Source organism: Pseudorasbora parva, chromosome 20 (genome assembly GCF_024679245.1).
Source record: "Pseudorasbora parva isolate DD20220531a chromosome 20, ASM2467924v1, whole genome shotgun sequence".
NCBI lineage: Eukaryota > Metazoa > Chordata > Actinopteri > Cypriniformes > Gobionidae > Pseudorasbora > Pseudorasbora parva.
In genome coordinates this window covers 6,837,759-6,856,048 of record NC_090191.1, presented here as the reverse complement: position 1 = coordinate 6,856,048, position 18,290 = coordinate 6,837,759, and the positions used below count along the sequence as shown (strand labels likewise).

At 38.7% G+C, this 18,290-nt stretch overlaps 1 protein-coding gene across 1 annotated transcript; it reads right to left on the bottom strand.

Annotated features, from left to right (window-relative positions):
- Positions 1–435: 435 nt before the first annotated feature.
- On the bottom strand, positions 436–4,903 carry LOC137049041 (gastrula zinc finger protein XlCGF57.1-like). Its single transcript, XM_067427437.1, has 2 exons — positions 4,819–4,903; positions 436–1,211 (listed from the first exon to the last, which is right to left on the bottom strand). Exons 1-2 carry the CDS (start codon positions 4,901–4,903, stop codon positions 436–438), a joined length of 861 nt encoding a protein of 286 aa, XP_067283538.1.
- Between the last annotated feature and the right edge of the window lie 13,387 nt (positions 4,904–18,290).

The following is an 18,290-nucleotide window of genomic DNA, read 5'->3' as shown; positions in this document are numbered from 1 at the left end:
ACTGAGTGTTTCACCCCCCCATTAAAATTACAAATATAATAGTTTATTATAGGCCTAAGCTTATATATTAAGAATTGGAAACCATATAGCCATATGATGAGGAGCATGGTTTTTACAGTCTTTTTTTAACCCTTTTTTACCCATGAAACTGGCCTACAGTTAAACTAGTCTAAAGCACAGTTTAAAACAGCTTTAAAGCAAAAAACAAACAGCTTTTTTTCCCATGAATTAAGGACAACGTTTTTTTTTCCTCTTTAAAAGTTTTATGAACTTTTTATTAGATCTAATGAAATTTGATTAAATTATATTTCAATGATAGCCTCATGAAAGAAAGATATCAGTGTCTTACTTAAATTATGTGTTAACTCTTGAAAAATATGATTGTTTTTAAAGGGGATGTTCAACCAAAAAATCTGAGTTTTTTTCACCCTGATGTCATTCCAAACCAGAATGAACTCTCATGTGTGCGTCAAGTCTTCCTTTTCGGTTGTAACCCTTTCCACAATGTTGGCAGGTGTAAGGCTTCTCTCCAGTATGAACTCTCTTGTGGATTTTAAAGTTTCCCATTTGACTGAAACTCTTTCCACACAGAGTACAGGTATAAGGCTTCTCCCCAGTGTGAACTCTCATGTGCTGATCAAGTCTTCGTTTGTCAGCAAATCTCTTTCCACACTGATGGCATGTGTATGGCTTCTCTCCAGTGTGAACTTTCAAGTGCTTTTCAAGGCTTCCTTTTAGAGTGAAACTCTTTCCACACTTTTGGCAGGTGAACGGCTTCTTTACAGTGTGAACGCTCATGTGGACTTTAAGGCATTCTTTTCGGGTGTAACTTTTTCCACATTGTTGGCAGGTGAACGGCTTCTCTCCGGTGTGAATTCTCATGTGGTCATTAAGTCTTTCTTTTCGGATGAAGCTTTTTCCACACTGTTGGCAGATGAAAGGTTTCTCTCCAGTGTGAATTCTCATGTGTTCTACAAAGTGGTGTTTATGAGTGAAGCTCTTTCCACACTGTTGACATGTGTAAGGCTTCTCTCCAGTGTGAATTCTCATGTGTCTGTTAAGGTTGCTTTTTGCAGTGAAATGGTCTCCACACTGTTTGCAGGTGAAATTCTTTTCATCCCTTTTTTGTATCTTTTTATCTCTTGTTATGAAATCATGATTCTTATGTTGATCTTCCATTTTATTCAAAACTTCATTCTCCTCTTTCAGCACTGTCAGGTCTAAGGCAAAAAGAGACAAATGCACATTAACACCAGTTTAATGGACTTTTTTGTTTTTTTTAAAAACAACAGACAAAACATTTAGACATGTAAGCATAAAGCATCACAACCAACAGAAAAGGGGACAAGAGGTCCCAGAAGTTTATGGGGGGACACTGATATGAAGCCAGACTAAACTTTAGTTCAGTTCTCTCGTCACTCATTAAGTGTGTTGAGCACCCATTCTCTCTATGTGATCTCTATCTTTCTCTTCTGGATTGCAAATAGCAAAACTGTAAGACAGACAGTTTAACATTATCTCTTATTACACTCCAATGTAGAATATTTTATTCTGATTGGTCAATGGCACACTCCAGCGGAATGTTATTCCCAGATAACAACCACCAAGGTGAATAACACTCCACTTATCCAGGTATTACGAGTTATCTTGGCCTGTACTGCTTGATTAACGTGTCACTCAGCTGTCGTTGACTGTCTAGCGCCATCTTGTGATTGAAAAACATTAAACCACCACGGGTCCTCATTCATGCAATTATCTAATCTACAAATCACATGGCAGTTGCTTCAATGCATTTAGGGGTGTGGACCTGGTCAAGACAATCTCCTGAACTCCAAACTGAATGTCAGAATGGGAAAGAAAGGTGATTTAAGCAATTTTGAGTGTGGCATGGTTGTTGGTGCCAGACGGGCTTTTCATCTTACGGTCTGAGTATTTCACAATCTGCTCAGTTACTGGGATTTTCACACATGACCATTTCTAGGGTTTACAAAGAAGGGTGTGAAAAGGGAAAAACATCCAGTGCGGCGGAAATACCTTGTTGATGCTAGATGTCAGAGGAGAATGGGCTGACTGATTCAAGCTGTTAGAAGAGCAACTTGAAATAACCACTCGTTACAACAAAGGTGTGCAGCAAAGCATTTGTGAAGCCACAACACACACAACCTTGAGGCGGATGGGCTACAACAGCAGAAGACTACAAATAGGAAAAAGAGGCTACAATTTGCACAAGCTCACCAAAATTGGACAGTTGAAGACTGGAAAAATCAGCCCCTCCAGGATTTCGCAGGCCTTTTTTTGTGATTGTTGCGGCCTAAAATGCCTGATCAGGGCCGGCGTTTGCTATAGGCGAGCTAGGCGGTCGCCTAGGGCGACAATTGTGTTAGGGGCGTGAGCGCGCTCTAGTGCCGCCCATTACTTCCCATTAAGCATAGAATCGGAACAAGCGAAATACAACATAATGTTCATTAAACATGATCATCATAGGGCGCCCCCTCAGCCACACGTTTAATTACTTATCAACCTGATTATTAGATTGAATTGATGGTGATTATTGATTATTGGTTCAGGCGTTAGGTCAGGCAAGTGCTCATCTTGCGCGTTCATCAAAAATGAGGCGTCTAAACCCGCGGATGCACAGGGACGGAAAAAAAGAAAGGAAGAAAATCGAAAGAAAGCCCAGTATAGAGGTTAGTCTTCTTATCTCAGCCAATAAGTTGTCAAACTAAATAAAATTACTTTGTATCAATCTTATCAACTAATATTTATTTTATAAATATTATTAATATTGTCACTAAGCTATCACTTGCTAGTTTTTTACATAATTACTATACGTATTGCAAACATAACTTCACTGACAATAATGTACAATAACCTACATGGATGTCATTTAAATATCAAAAGTCCAGTTGAATATGGATAACGTATGCATGTTATTTATAAAAAGTACAAACGCTCTCTACGTGGGCGTCGGAAGGAAATAAATACGGCCTCTCGTTTTTTTTTTTGTTTTTTTTTACTGGAGCAGCCTTTTTACTGGAGCAGCCTAACGATAGATACCATATTATTTACATTAAACCCAAATATGCTATGTTCACCAAATTCTTTACGGTGACTGTAGTGTAAGGCGCATGGCATCAAGATTTGATGCAGATCGATCAGAGGTTCGATCCTGCCTTTTGCCACACTCGCTCTATTCCCTTTTCCCATCACATATCAGATCGGAAAGGCATTTATTTTCAATAAAAAGTGATGAGAAAATGTTTGAAAAGTGGTAATGGGGTGGGGTGGAGGGATGGGGGGCGCATTCCCTCTCGCCTAGGACAACCAAAGAGCTAGAGCCGGCCCTGTGCCTGATGTTGCGGCCACTTTTCTTAAAAGTTGCGATGAAAGTTGCAATGTCTTAAAGTGCTCATATTATGCTTTTTTGCTTTTCCCCTGTTCTTTATTGTGTTTTTGATATCTTTTTTGCTTATTTTATAGGTGAAAAAGCCCAAAGTGCACCCCAAAGGGACTTACCATGTCCCACAGAAAGCAGTCTTTTTAACACACATTATAATGCTTGCCTAGCTGCTAGTATGAAACACCCTCATAATTTATTTGAATCATTAATTACAAATTAAAAAGAATATTGATAAGGAGAACAAAACTAACCTTTAGTAACCTATAAAAAGGAAAAACAAACGATTTAAAGACACAGCAAAATAGAACAAATTAAGCTTTATTTTTAAACAAGATCTGCACCTGCAAAAATGTAAATGTCCATTATAAACAGAAAAGTTTAATCGAAAACAAATAATGTCTGATTATATAATAATCGAAAGCAGAGATGTATATCTGCAGCCGACACCGAAAACACTTTAGAAAACTTGTTTATTAAGGTTTACTATATTTAATTAGTAATTATAGATCTTTACATTAAATTAGTTGAGTTAAAACAAACAATAAAACATGTATTGTTGCAAAAATCTAGTAATTTCTCCACAGATGCATATAATGTAAAGTGTACTCTGTTTCAAAGTCAACACATGGCAAACAAGTGAAATAATGGAGCACGCCTTTCTTGGAGGTGGAAAAACAAAGTTCTTTATGACCTGCAGGACTTCTTTTAAAAAGATTTTAAAAAATGAAAGAAAAAAACGAGTTGGCTGTTTTTGTCTAAGTTCTAATTTAAAATGTTTGTTATTTTAACATAGTCTATAGCCGGTTTCTAAAGTACTAGGCTATATAAATATAAAGTAATGAATAAAACATTGTTTAAATGTTGAGAATTGCAATGATGGCATGTTCAGTACCAACTTTTGAATTTTAAATAAAAATAATGAATATGTGTTAAACAGGTGTAAAAGGTCTACTCTCTCCCATGAGGTTGTTTTTCACATGTTACACTTTAACAACTGAGTAAAATGTGATTTATTCAGCTGGTTATTTATTTTATATTTGTTAACACCATAACCATATAGGTTATGCTAACACACACATTTTTCATACAATAAATGGAAAGCAAATACAGTCTCCTCCCCCTTTTTTTCTGATCCAAAAAATGATCTGATCCGTGACTCGTGATCTGTGATGCGATCCGAACCGTGAGTTTTGTGATCCGTTTCACCACTACTGAACAAACAAGTCAGATCCATGAAGGCCCCACCTTGCAACTTACAGGACTTAAAGTATCTGCTGCTAACATCTTTGTGCCAGATACCACAGCACACCTTCAGGGGTCTAGTGGAGTCCATACCTCAACGGGTCAGGGCTGTTTTGGCAGCAAAAGCAGGACCAACACCATATTAGTCATAATTCAGCTTTGAAAATGAAACCAACCTGTTTCTCCCTCAGTTTCTTCTTCTTTCACTCGGAATGTTTCTTCAATCCTCACATCTTCACTCTCCTCTTTAATAAACGCCATCTTTATGTCTTCACTCTCGTCTTTAATGAACGCCATCTTCACGTCCTCACTCTCCTCTTTAATGAACGCCATCTTCACGTCCTCACTCTCCTCTTTAATGAACGCCATCTTCACGTCCTCACTCTCCTCTTTAATGAACGCCATCTTCACGTCCTCACTCTCCTCTTTAATGAACGCCATCTTCACGTCCTCACTCTCCTCTTTAATGAACGCCATCTTCACGTCTTCACTCTCCTCTTTAATAAATGCCATCTTTATAATAGTGTCACATGGATCTCAGTCGCTTCCCCAGGAGTTTTTCTGTGTTTGTCCTGTTTAGGATGAAAATAATTAACAGAAAGAAAAATCTAAATCTCTCCTAGGTCAATAGTTCAAGCGCACTGGCCAGAGAGTGATAGTTTGTTTTTATTTTCATTTAGTTTTCTAAATTACAGAATCAACAGCGTGTTTCTTGCCACATTTTGTTGTATAAACTGAAACATAACAATTGAAATGAAAAGAAACAAAAAAAAGTTGACCTTAACTTAAATTGAGCTGAATTGTGGTTTGAATTACTCCATTTGGTTGGATGAATATAACATTTTCCTAATGACAAAAAAAACAAAAACAAAAAACTATATCTATTTTTTTATAAGTCATATTCATTTAAATTACGATTAAATGATTTCAGACGAGGTTTCAGTTCATTTTAACACATCGAGACATCTCATACTAATGTGTGTTTCTCAGGATATATTCTGAGAACAATAAATGACACTTCTTTGGTTTTATTTGTTACACAATTAGGGCTGTGTATTGCCAAGACTCTGGCGATACGATACGTATCACGATACAGGGGTTACGATACGATATATTGCAATATTGTAAAAGAGGCAATATATTGCGATATTTCGTTTTTGTGTGTTTTTGTTTTAATAATTTAAAAGAATTAAGAACACAACCATTAGCCTAAAACACGAGACAAAGTATTTTATTTAATTAATACAGTATAATTTATATCACTAATCATATGCAATGTGCAATCTAAGTTAAGGGAAATGTAAATGTAAAGTTACTGCAGGGGGTGCGCGAACCCGTTCGGGACATAGAAGGGGGTGCGCAGGTAAAAAAGTTTGGGAACCGCTGGTCTAGGATCTAAAGTCCTTTTGACACCGGTTTTGGTTTTTAAACATAACTCCTCTCCTCGCTTTTTTTATTTGAAGTAATAATTCATTTTTGGCGCTAACCCATGGCTCTCTCATTCAAACGCCACGCGTTGTTTTGATGAAAGTGCGACTCGCTGATTGGGCGTTACCAATCGGTTCAATGGAGGTTCAATATTTTTGTCTGATTTATTATGACAAAGTCATATTTGATTAGGAACAAGATTATTGTTACAAAATAAACAATAGACTCCAGACTGGTGTTTGGAGTTTCAAATAAATTAAATAACTAATCAAATGGTTATATTACATATAAAAACAAAGAAAATAAATTACTTTATATTTTTATTTATTTATTTTACTAGCACTATATTACTAACTTACGATTGTGTTAGTAAATGTATTCCACCAATACGTTCAACTCTGAATGTTGACCCTATAGCATTTTTTTCTACGTAAACTTCTATGCACTTTTATGATTTTAGACTCAGCAGTGTGAACGGGACTTTTATTTTGTTTCTTATGTATGACGTCATAAGGCCGCGCCGCACTCCTGCATCTGTTGTGATTCAACTGGAGAAAGGTTTGTGTTTTAAGCGTGTAAAGCAATATAAACCCTTTAAGGCTTAGCAGAATGAATGATGTATGATTGAATGTAACTGCATTGCATTATTTAATATTTATCAGCGCTGTGTGAGTAAAGTAACATAATGTTTCGCTATTTATCGTGAATCAGTTCAAACATTAATTCAGTCTCTTGCGAGTTAAGAGGGAAACGGAGCTTTCGACTCCGAGACAATTCAACCGATTGATTCACAACAAATGATTCAGTGATTCGAAGCGCTGCGTTCTTGACTAATACAAATCATTAAATAAATAAACGGACAAATATATTAAGGCTCTGTATAATATGCATTATTATATGAATATGTAGTGTTAGTTTTAAGTGTTTGTCTAATCAGGTCATTTAGGCCCATCACTCTGACTGATATATTTATCATATTTTGGCAGAAATAGAATTCATGACAATATTTTAACAGAAATATGACACAAATTTAATTCATAGTTAATATTCACAACAAAGCTGACCATCAGAATTCAACAACTGACCACCAACTAATATTCTCAAACCAATATTCTGCTTAAAAAATATTTTGTTTCGGTGTGGGATGTAGAAGCGCTGCACAGCGGACTATAATTGCTTGTCAGAGAGGGATGCAAAAAAATTAAGCTTGTAGCCTACTGAGAATGAGGTATGAGAATATTGTGTAATATCTAAGTACACATGACATCATATATTTAGCTAGCTCATCCATTTCAATGTATTTAGCTATAACCAGGGGCGATTCTAGGGTCAGAGCTTTAGGGGTGCTGAGCACCCAATGAGCCCCACTGCCACCACCCACCGTCTTTCACACAAAAACAAAAAAAAGTCTATTGAAAAATAACTTAATCATTTTAACATTGATTCAACTAACTCCAAAATCCAGATTTATTTTTTATTTATTTTTTTGAGATCTTTTCAGAACACCAGCTTAATTGTGATAGTTCACACAGACAGCCCCCTGTAACAAACATAAAACCTTCTTCACCCAGCTGGTTTTCCTGACCGTTAACTCCATGTGCCTCATTTTGTATCAACAGTCATCATATTGGTTATTTTAGATTCAACTTTATTGTAATTGAACAAAGTAACAGGTGCTTGGACAACAAAATGTAAATCTACTCTACTGTAAATTATTTACAAATGGCCGTCTCTAACATTTCTGGATGCATGCCTGTCTGAACTTTCATAAACCAATGTCATCAATAAATAATAATAAAACAAGCTTCATATCAAGAGCAAAAAAAGAAAAAGAAAAAAGAAGAAGGTAAAAACAAAAAGTCAAAAATATCCAGAGTATTTACAGAGGTCTTGAAAATATTTAGAAAGTAAAGATATAAAAAAGAAAGAGGGAAATCTTTGAAGTACTTCCCCTGAATCCCCATTTGGCTCTACTTTGGGAGAGTTAATTTATGTCGCCGCACTTTGAGGGTGGCAAACCTGTCAATGACCCTTTGGTGTTCAATTTTTTCAAGCAACTCCTTCTCAATAGACATCACAGCTAGGTGCTGGAGTCTGCTTTGGCCTGTGGTCCTCCTGAGCCATGTATCGAGCCGACGCAAGGCACTAAAAGACCGCTCACATGTACAGCTGCTAACTGGTATTGTCAAGGCAACCTGCATAACAGCTTTCAGTGAAGGGAACATTTCCGAATCTAGAAGTTTGTACACTGCTAGCATGTCCTGAACTGTACCAGCCTCACTCTTGCGCTTCAGAAAGTTTTTTGCGACTATCACTTCCTCTGACTTAAGTTCAATATGGTAATGCAGAGCCAGTGCTGTCAGATGAGGCTCAGACAAGAAATGGCCTGAGGTTGGACTGCATGCCTGAATTCCATTGAGTACATCCTCATTCACACCAGAAAAACGCCTCTCAAGTTCACAGATCATTCGGTCCAGCCAAGGAAACAAAAGTTTCCTCTTGAGATCTTCAGACTCTGAAGAGCCACAGGTTTCACTGCCTGCCCCACAAGCTGACTCAACAACATATCCATCCATTCTCTTTGTCTTACGCCTCTGTCCTGAGGATGATTCTACTGCTATCTGGTTTGCCTCACACATAGCCATTGTTCTGGAGTACAGATCTGCAGCAGTGGTATCACTGCGTTTCTGCTTCATGGTGTCAGTCACTGCATTTTTGTATGTCACTGCTTGGGCAATGTCAATGGTCTCCTTCTGTAGGTATCTGTGTAAACCTGCTGTTACAGACAGGAGAGTGTGGAAAACCATCAGCAATACAATGAGGAGAATTTACTGAGCTTTGCCCTCAATCCAACTGCTGTCGGTGTCTTGATTGTGGAGAGGCACTCAATGATAGCAGGGAAATTATCAATCACTGCAGTCACTCAATGAAGCTGGCATGCCCAGCATGTAGTTGACAACTGCACAAGTTCTCTTGGCTGCAACCCTAACTTCTTTTGAGTGTCCACAAACTTATGGTGGTTTACAAGGGAGAAACTAAAGAAAGAATGGAGACTTTCCAGCATGTTGAAGAACTCTGTGGCTTCAGAGACAGCTTTGCATGTGTGACATAAAACAAGATTTAACTCATGTGCATAGCAATGCACATAAATTGCCTCAGGGTGCTTTTTTTTAAAATGGGCTTGTACACCCCCAACATCCCCACTCATGACAGCTGCCCCATCGTAGGTCTGTGCCACACATTTCAACTGATCAATTCCCTTCTTTATCAACTGATTTTCAATTGCAGCTGTTATCGAAGTAGCATCAAACTGTGACACCTCTGTAAGGGCTAGGAACCTTTCATTGACGGCACCCTCAACAGACACGTATCTAACACAGAGTGCCAACTGTTCTGTCTTTCCATCCCTGGCTTCATCAGCCATAATGGCATACATGTTTGCTCCCTTTATCTCACTGATGATATTTTCTGTTATTTCTTGTGAACAGCACCCTATCATCTCATTTTGGCTATTAGATGAGAGGTACGTGGTGTTTGAAGGGGCTGTGTATGTTTGCAAGAAGGGATCAAATATGGTCAAAAGTGACATGCACTCTAGGAAATTGCCTTTGTTGTGACTCTCATCCGTTTCATCATGACCTCTGAATGCTATGCCTTGCTTCCCCAAGAAGCAGGTTACTGCCATAATACGCTCTAGGTACTGCCTTCTTTCACTAATTTCAGTGGTACTTGCTGCCTCTATCTGCTCTACAACATTCCCTTTTGACAGGCTTGCTTTGTAGCTGTTCCAACAAACCACACTGTCCTTGTGTGACTGTGTTGTTTCATGTTTTTGAAACTTGCTAAGTGCCTTTTGCCAGTTATTAACTCCGTCATTAACAAGTGCATCATTTCTGACATTTTTGCCAAATACCCTACAAGTAAAGCAGAAAGCAGCATTTTGTCTAGCTGAGTATTCCAGCCATCTGAAACTTTTGAACCACTGTTCTTGAAAGGCTCTTTTTTGTGTGCCAAACTGTGTATGAGGGTATTGAGACAGCTTTAACTGTTTAGGACCAGTGTCCTTATCCCCTAAGTCTGAACAGCTCTCTTCTGTCTCTGCTGCTTTGGCTTGGTGCTCTCTATGTTGCACTCCCTCTGTCTCTTCATTTCTTTCTCTAGTCAATTCCCTCTCATCCCTTATGGACTCTTCCTGTTGTTTTCCTCCTCCTTTATTATGAAAAAATGTGGTGTAAAAGAATGTTACAAAAAATGCAATATAGGCTACTTAATGCCAATAAGTTTGTATAGGAGTACACACACATAAACGGGAGTAGTTACTGTTTTGCTTGACACTATTCACTATATGTCAATGTATTGTTTCTTGTTTCCTCACCTGATTCTTCCTGCATGCTCTCCCTTTCCCTTTCTCCTTCGCCATCTCCCTCTCTTTCCCTAGGCACTGACAATCATACACAAATATATTGTAGGCAGAAGAGTTGAGGTCAGTTTGTCATGTCACAAAAATGAGACCATGAGACCATTTACAGATTCTAAAGATATGATCAAAAGGCACACAGAGGTGTGTCATTTTAAATGTCTTTATTATTATTATTATTATTATTATTATTATTATTATTATTATTGGGCTTAGAAACTTTTTAAATGACAAATTCATTTCACAAGAGAAGCTTGTGAGTTTGAAATAAATATAAATAAAATAAAAGCAGGGGACCATTGCCTAGATAAGTAATTTGATACAACTACAGCTGGTTTGCATTATCTGTTACTCTAGCTTTACACTTTTCAGAAAAACAAAAACAAGACAGAGGTCATTATGGACTGTCCCTAGTCTCTCACCTGAATCTGTCTTTTTTCTTTTAAAGAATTGTCGTATGTCCATTGCTCACTGCCACACACACACACACACACACACACACACACACACACACACACACACACACACACACACACACACACACACACACACACACACACACACACACACACACACACACACAGAGAGAGAGAGAGAGAAAGAGAGATAGAGAGAGTTATGCTAGGAGTTCAAGAGTTAAGCCTGGTTCAGGTTAAATCCTGTGTGTGATGAATGAATAAATACAGCAAAAGGAAAAACATGAAACTTTCTTTTATTGTCTAGTTTGATAGTCAGCCACTGAAAAATATATATAAATCTAGGAATTAATAACAATTCATTTAAAAAGCCACAGTGAGTGTTTTCAGTGATACGTTGTTTGTTTTCATTCCAAACGCCAGTGCTTCATGTTTCCATGACGACTGACCAGAAAAGACGCGCGAGACGTCATGTTTACATGACTCTCCATTGTGAAATGAGTATCAAGTAACGATAAACTTTAACAACAGAGACACACGTACGGACTACACATGTGGGCAGTTTATTTGTCGCGATTCTGTTTTTGTTTCACGCTCTAGCAGTTAATAAACAGAACTGCATGCGTCTTGCGGAAGAAAATTGTAACCGGCGTTACTTCTCTCCGTTTGGTTTATGACTATGGATGAGTCACTCAGGTCCTGTGCTACTCCACAGCGGCGGCGACCCGCCGGACTAAAATAGTCAGATAATAAACACTGATTATAGGTGTACCACCATGGTGATTCGGGATACTGACTCCAGTACTTACCGATATGATTTCGAAATCGGAATAAATCTAGGTAAAAGTAAAGAAGTGTCAGACACAGCTTTCAACCAATCACAACACTAACGTTACATCACGGGTTCTCACTCTGCGTGTGTTTCGCGCTGGATGACTGTGGTGCTGAGCGGTGCAGGTATAGAGAAGTAGAAGAAGAGAAGGGGATGACACCATTTGCTATGCGGGGATATTTTCATTTTCCTCCTTAACATATACATTTTAAACCACAAACTACGGAGTATGTTTTGGACATTATTTAACCGTGTAAAAGACTAACAAAAATTTTAAATAACACAATTTCTTACTCCAAGTTTTAGGGGTGCTGAGCTCCTTTTTAGGGGTGCTGAAGCACCCCTAAAATGGGGCTAGCCTCGCCCATGGCTATAACTATCAGTAAAAGTGACCAAAACAGCTGTATGCTTTTCTAGTTCAATTTTCAATAGTGTCTGTAATTATCACTGACAAAAGTATTCACATCGGCGTTTGTTTTCTTCCTAAATCAATCTGACTTTTGAACGAATTGGATGAATGAACGATTTTAGTGGCTCACTCATTTAAACAGTGAATCGCTACCGCCTACTGGCGGTTTCAATACTTAATGAGTGATTTTATGAGTGCTTATACACAATAGGGCTTGGGCGTCATGACGTCATTACTTGGCGTGGCGGCCATGTTGATGGCATCCTTTACTGCTACTCGGACTACTGCGCACTGTTTATAGACGTACTCCCTCTCAGTCGTGTGTCTTAATTAGATTATTTTGGCGTTATTTCAACTATGGTAAACCGTTGCTGCATTTTGGGGTGTAACAGCGCGACACATAATCACCAAGGGAAATGTCGAAAATGGATTAACTTTCCACAGCTTTCATGCTTGGAGGCGCAACCACGGACAAGAAGTAATAACAGTACGATGTGCAAAAAGCAAGAATTGTCACACAATCAGATGTTTTTTTTAGTGTTTATTTGCAAGTAGTGCAACCTGAGAACACAGAAATGTGGAATGCTTCAAGGTAAAAGGTTACAAATAAAAAATGAACACAGAAAACGGAGTGCAAGTTAACGGAGTGCACTTTATATAACAATAATAAATACACTTTTTAAAAAAATAAATTCTTTCAATACTATATAAGCAAATAAATAGGTATCTATAAAATAACAACAAAAGACAGAAAATGGAGGAAGTGCAAATTATAAATATAGTAAACAATAACATTGCAATAACAAATAAAAACGGAGGCAGTGCAATTTCTTATATAATAATAATAATAATATACGTTTCGGTTAGACTTTATTTCGATAGTTCACTTTAAACATTCTACTAACTATGTAAGTTTTCAACAGCATGTCAACTAACACTAATTAGAGTATTAACTGTACTGTTAGTAGACTGGTAGGTAATGGTTATGTGTTAGGGTTCGGGTTAGTAGAATAAGTTGAATTGTAGTTGCAAAGTTACTTATAGTCAGTAGAATGTCTGTTGGGGACCAACAAAATAAAGTTTTCGTCATCGTCTGTGCTCCGCTCTTTCTTTGGAAATTCATGTGGATCCAAAACATTAATAGTTCCGATTTTGTCTCTATAGCGGTCCCTGCCTTCCTTATTTAACGTTGTAACAACAACGAGTTTATGAGTTTAATGTCTCGGGGAATAATTAACTCAAAAGGGGTTCAATATTCAATATTCATGAATTTATGAATATAATTTGCCCGTCATTCATTACGTATTAAAAATTTCCCGATAGGGAAAATTGTTTAATTAAATACAAGTAACCCTTTATGAAATTGCTTGAAATTATCCTACTAAGTTCGTCCACCAAATTAGTTATAGACTTTTCAACTCAATTCTCCATAAGGGATCACTGCTTTACGAGCGCATAAGAAACATTAACTTTACTGATCAGGACAAGTTCAATATTTCAAATGGTCATACAGTTTACTTTACTAACATAGTAGCATAAGCAGTTAGGTAACTTAGATCGCAAGTTTCATTGACTTTGTGTATGTGGGAGAACAACAGACCCAACTCATTAAATGTCTTTTCGGAGGTTTAATAAACACAGACTAAAAATAACACTACGATTCACACAGAGAGTACACACTAAATATGCATCAAGAAAGTAGACATGTAGGTATTAACGAAAGAATACATAAAAGAGAATAATGAATAGGCTGAGATTAGAGAGAGATAAAAGAGAGAGATGAGAGAGAGAGAGAGAGAGATGAGAGAGAGATGGTAGGCATTTAGAGGTAAAAACACAGCTTTCCTTCAGTTCAACAATTACGACCTTCACGGAGCTTGTCCCAACGGGACAATACACACCTTTACAGCAGTTTAAATTTTATAAGAAGAAGAATACTTGCATTTCTTTTGGTTTCGTTTTGGCTTCTCGCTTGTGTGTGTGTGTATAAATTTCTGCGTCTCAGGTAGTTCTCTCCGAGGTCGGGAGGTGACGTAGTTTTCCTTTAGCGGCGTTTCGGGTCTACCTCCTGAAGAAGCCTGTGGCTTAAGTTGATGGAACGAGGAACAAAGGATTGTTGAAGAGGAGTTTCCAGAAGAGAAGAGTTCAGAGGAGAGTTTCAGAAGTCAAACCGGGAAGAAGTTTCAGAAGCGAAGAGGAGAAAGTCAAGAGGGGGAGATTGTGGTCTCCACTGGTCTTTTAAGAGAATTAATCCACGCCCCCTTCTGGCTAATTCACCCAATCCAGAGGGTGAATTCGGTAGCGGGAAAAGTTCTCTTTGTCTCATTTTATGGCCTATTTTGCATGTTCCTGAGGTGTCGTAAAGGGGTGTTGATTTTTTATGGTTTTACTCCCAAGTCGGCTAAACATATTAATGATACATTTCACAATCCCATTTTGTGCATCATTGAGTAAGTCAAAGAAATAGGAATATTTAGATATCAAACACCTTATGGCTGGGAGATATTAAAACAGAGATACAATTTTACACAGGAATACAAGCATTTAAAATGAGCTTACATTGTTTCTATGCCATGACTGAGTAGGCCTGAGTCAAGGAGCATGCATATACACACCAAGCTACCTCGTATACAGTCTAGAATAGTCTTAATTAAAGCTTCATAAGGAATGTGTGTGTGTGTGTGTGAGTCCTTGTGTATTGACAGGAGCCTTGGCGCCTTTCGGTCTGGGGAATGAAAAAGGGGGGGAAACAGGGTTCGAGTCGTGTGACCCGACCAGGGCCTGTGTTATTTGGACGGGGTCGTAAAACTGCCGAAGTTGTCACTTCCCCCAGACTCTGTGGCGTGGCTCTTAATTTACATGCGGCTAAAAGCTATCCCCCCCCTTTTTACAATCAACATTGGGTTCCTCTTTGATCCTCATTGTAAGAGACCACAGACGCTACAACGTATCCCGGTAAATTCCACATCCCTTTCAGGATTTTAACATGTTTTCTTTCTCCCAACTCTGCTTCTCCTCATTCGACTTGCTGTATGTTTACATTCGCGAGGCCATCAACATGGCCGCGACGTCCCAGAATGCAACTCACCATAGACGGGGCTCAATCTGAGGGGCGGGATAAACGGTTGTCTTTCAAACTCCCTCTGCACGCGATAGGATAGCGGTACACCAACCGGAGCAACGACGGTGAAGGGGAGCTTGATGATAGATTAAACATTCGCCGTATCCGGTCGGCTAAACTCCGAACACATCTTCCCTTTTTAAGAATGACTTCAGTGCCGCTCTTTGTTATTTTCTCAGAGGAATGCTTAACTCCAAGTCTTCCGGAGGCGCGGGCAGAGCTGATTCCAAAGACCGCCGCCGTTCGCCAGTTTCTGTGTTTACTAGAAGACTGTGTTACTAGAAGCACGCAAACGCAACTCGGCCGTCGTCATTATGGCCCCGCCCGCCGACTCTATAGCCTACCTACACGATGTGATTGGGCCGTCCAGATTCTGAGGAATACAGCTCAGATAGGAATTGAGAGTTGCTAGACCACACTTGCAGGCAAATTAAATTTGCTGCCGCTAGGGTGCGTCTAGATTTCTAGGCTAGGTAAATATACCAGCAGGGTAGAAAAGTCAGCAGAGGGACAGGAGCAGGTGATCAGGTAAAGAAAAACAGCAGATTTGTAAAGTTAGGCTATATATATATATATATATATATATATATATATATATATAGAGAGAGAGAGAGAGAGAGAGAGAGAGAGAGAGAGAGAGAGAGAGAGAGAGAGAGAGAGAGAGAGAGAGAAATTATCCAACAACAATACACATAAAATATATATATATTAGGGGTGTAACGGTTCACAAAATTCACGGTTCGGTTCGATACGATACACTGGTGTCACGGTTCGGTTCGGTACGGTTCGGTATGTTTTAGATACAGCAAAAAGAAAAAAACTTTTTTTTAATAAAACTAACAAAGTATGATTTTTTTTATTTTTTACATTGAACAATGATGGAGCTATACTTTACCCATCTTCTATGTAGTTACAGGAATAAGACATTAGCTCTTTACATTAGCTTTCTGCACACTTTTTTTCACACACTTCTGCTTCTGTCATCCCTATGGCCAAATCCTCACTTGTTTGAATCTCAAGGGGGCGTGTCTGAAGAACGTGGCTGTTCAGCTCCCATTCATAATGTAATGTGCCATTACAGTCAGGTAGCGTTGACATCCAGCCGTCTGTTGTCAGAGCAACCGCTGTTGCTTTGGCCAATTGGTTCTCTGTTTGTGCTTTTGTTTTTTGGGACATAGCAGGAATTACTGGCTGAAATGGGCTCGTGAAGGAACATTGTAACGAGGCTCAATTACATTACTTTAAGCATGTTCTTAAAACTCCGTCTGCGGTGCGTTTTGCGCTGCAGGAGCCGCACACCCTGTTGCATGTGCTTACATGTTAGGTCTCATATCCGCGGCTATAAATAGACCACTCGCCGCGGTGATGTCTTTTGCCATTTGAATAAGTTGGAAATGTCTGTCTAAATGCTGCGGGGATAGTTTGTGGCTGTTTCTCCTTTTTATCGCCTTGTTGTCGGCATAAATGAGTTGATTGACATGACATTAATTATTCCCGCTGCTGTACCTTCATGTAGCAAATGCAACATACCGTTGTTTTTTATCCATCACTCTTGCCAACACCATCATAGCTTACAAAGAATCCAAAGTTCACCCAAACACCAGACCTGTTGGTTATTGGAGGATCTTCTATTTCTGCTTTGTTAAACGCAATAGCCATTTTGCGACGAGCATTCAGCGCGTAGCCTGACGCCGGCTTCACACTGCACGCGTAAGCAGGGCGTAAGCAGCGCGTATTTTTGTGTCCGTTTGTTTGACCATGTTAACAGATGAGTGCATTCACACCGGCAGCAGAGGCGGCGCAGCGGCGCGTAGCAGGAGCAGAGCAGAAGCGTCAGTGCCGCGATCGTTTCGGCGCCAGGTCTATTTTTGACGCGCTGCTCACGATGAATTAAAGCCACAGTTCATTGTTCTGATCAAAATTAACCTGGTTAACATGAAAAATAACACATTTAACCATGAAATAATTTAGTCACTGCCATAAGTTTTTGCCTGAACTACAAAACTAATTTTAAATAATGTATGCCAGTTTAGCTTAAATTAAATATGAATTAAATTATGTATATATTATAACTATATGCTGGCATAACAGAAACGATAAACAAAAAGCAAGTGGTGTCACAGGCAGTGTTCTTCAGTGTGCACCTGTCCTGGAAAGACAGGAATGGATGACACTCTCATCGTGGAGGTTTAGAAGCACACAGTTCTCTGTGATCCACACAGTTTGCTTTATAAAGACTTGCAAGTGAAGGAAAAGGCATGGGAGGAAGTTGGTGAGCGTGAGCGGCTCTTGGTGCTGATGGTACGTCATTTTTAAGTGTTTTTGACAGTCTTTCGTTGTCTCACGAACGAACAACTAAATATGGATAGGTAAATAGAATATACACACATTAATATAGCACACAAACAGTATAGACATGTAGATAGACTATGATGTGCGTTATTTTGTCATTTTTTTTAAAAAAACGTTTAGATAATTTGCTCATTTAGTTATTAATTATTCGATAAATCATTAAGAAGTTTCCTCTAGTTATTACTGCCATTTATGAATTATCTTTAAGAGGTTTATGATGGGTAATGCATGTAAATTTGATGCCTATCCAATATTTCAAGACGATTTCCTGAAGTTTCTCTTTTTAGCAGTGCTTTTAATGGACATATAGTGCGATGGCCTTTCTTCTATCAAAAACTCGCACTAAACGAAATAAAAAAAACATCAGAAACAAGTGAAACGATTTTTTAAATATAAAATTAGCTTCATGATAAATCTTTGCTTTATTTCCATTTCATATACATTAAAGAGAAATGCAAACTTATCCATTATAGAGTACTCTGTACACAACTGCGAGTGACAACTGCGCGCGACAAACGCTGCCTGTGTGAAAGGAAAAAGTGCGCGCGCTGCTACTGCTTTACACACGCGCTGCTTCGGCCCTGCCTACGCCCTGCTTGCGCGTGCAGTGTGAAGCCGGCGTGAGTAAGCGAGCACCTGACTGAGCAGCCTAAAACACATTTGGTGTTTTTTT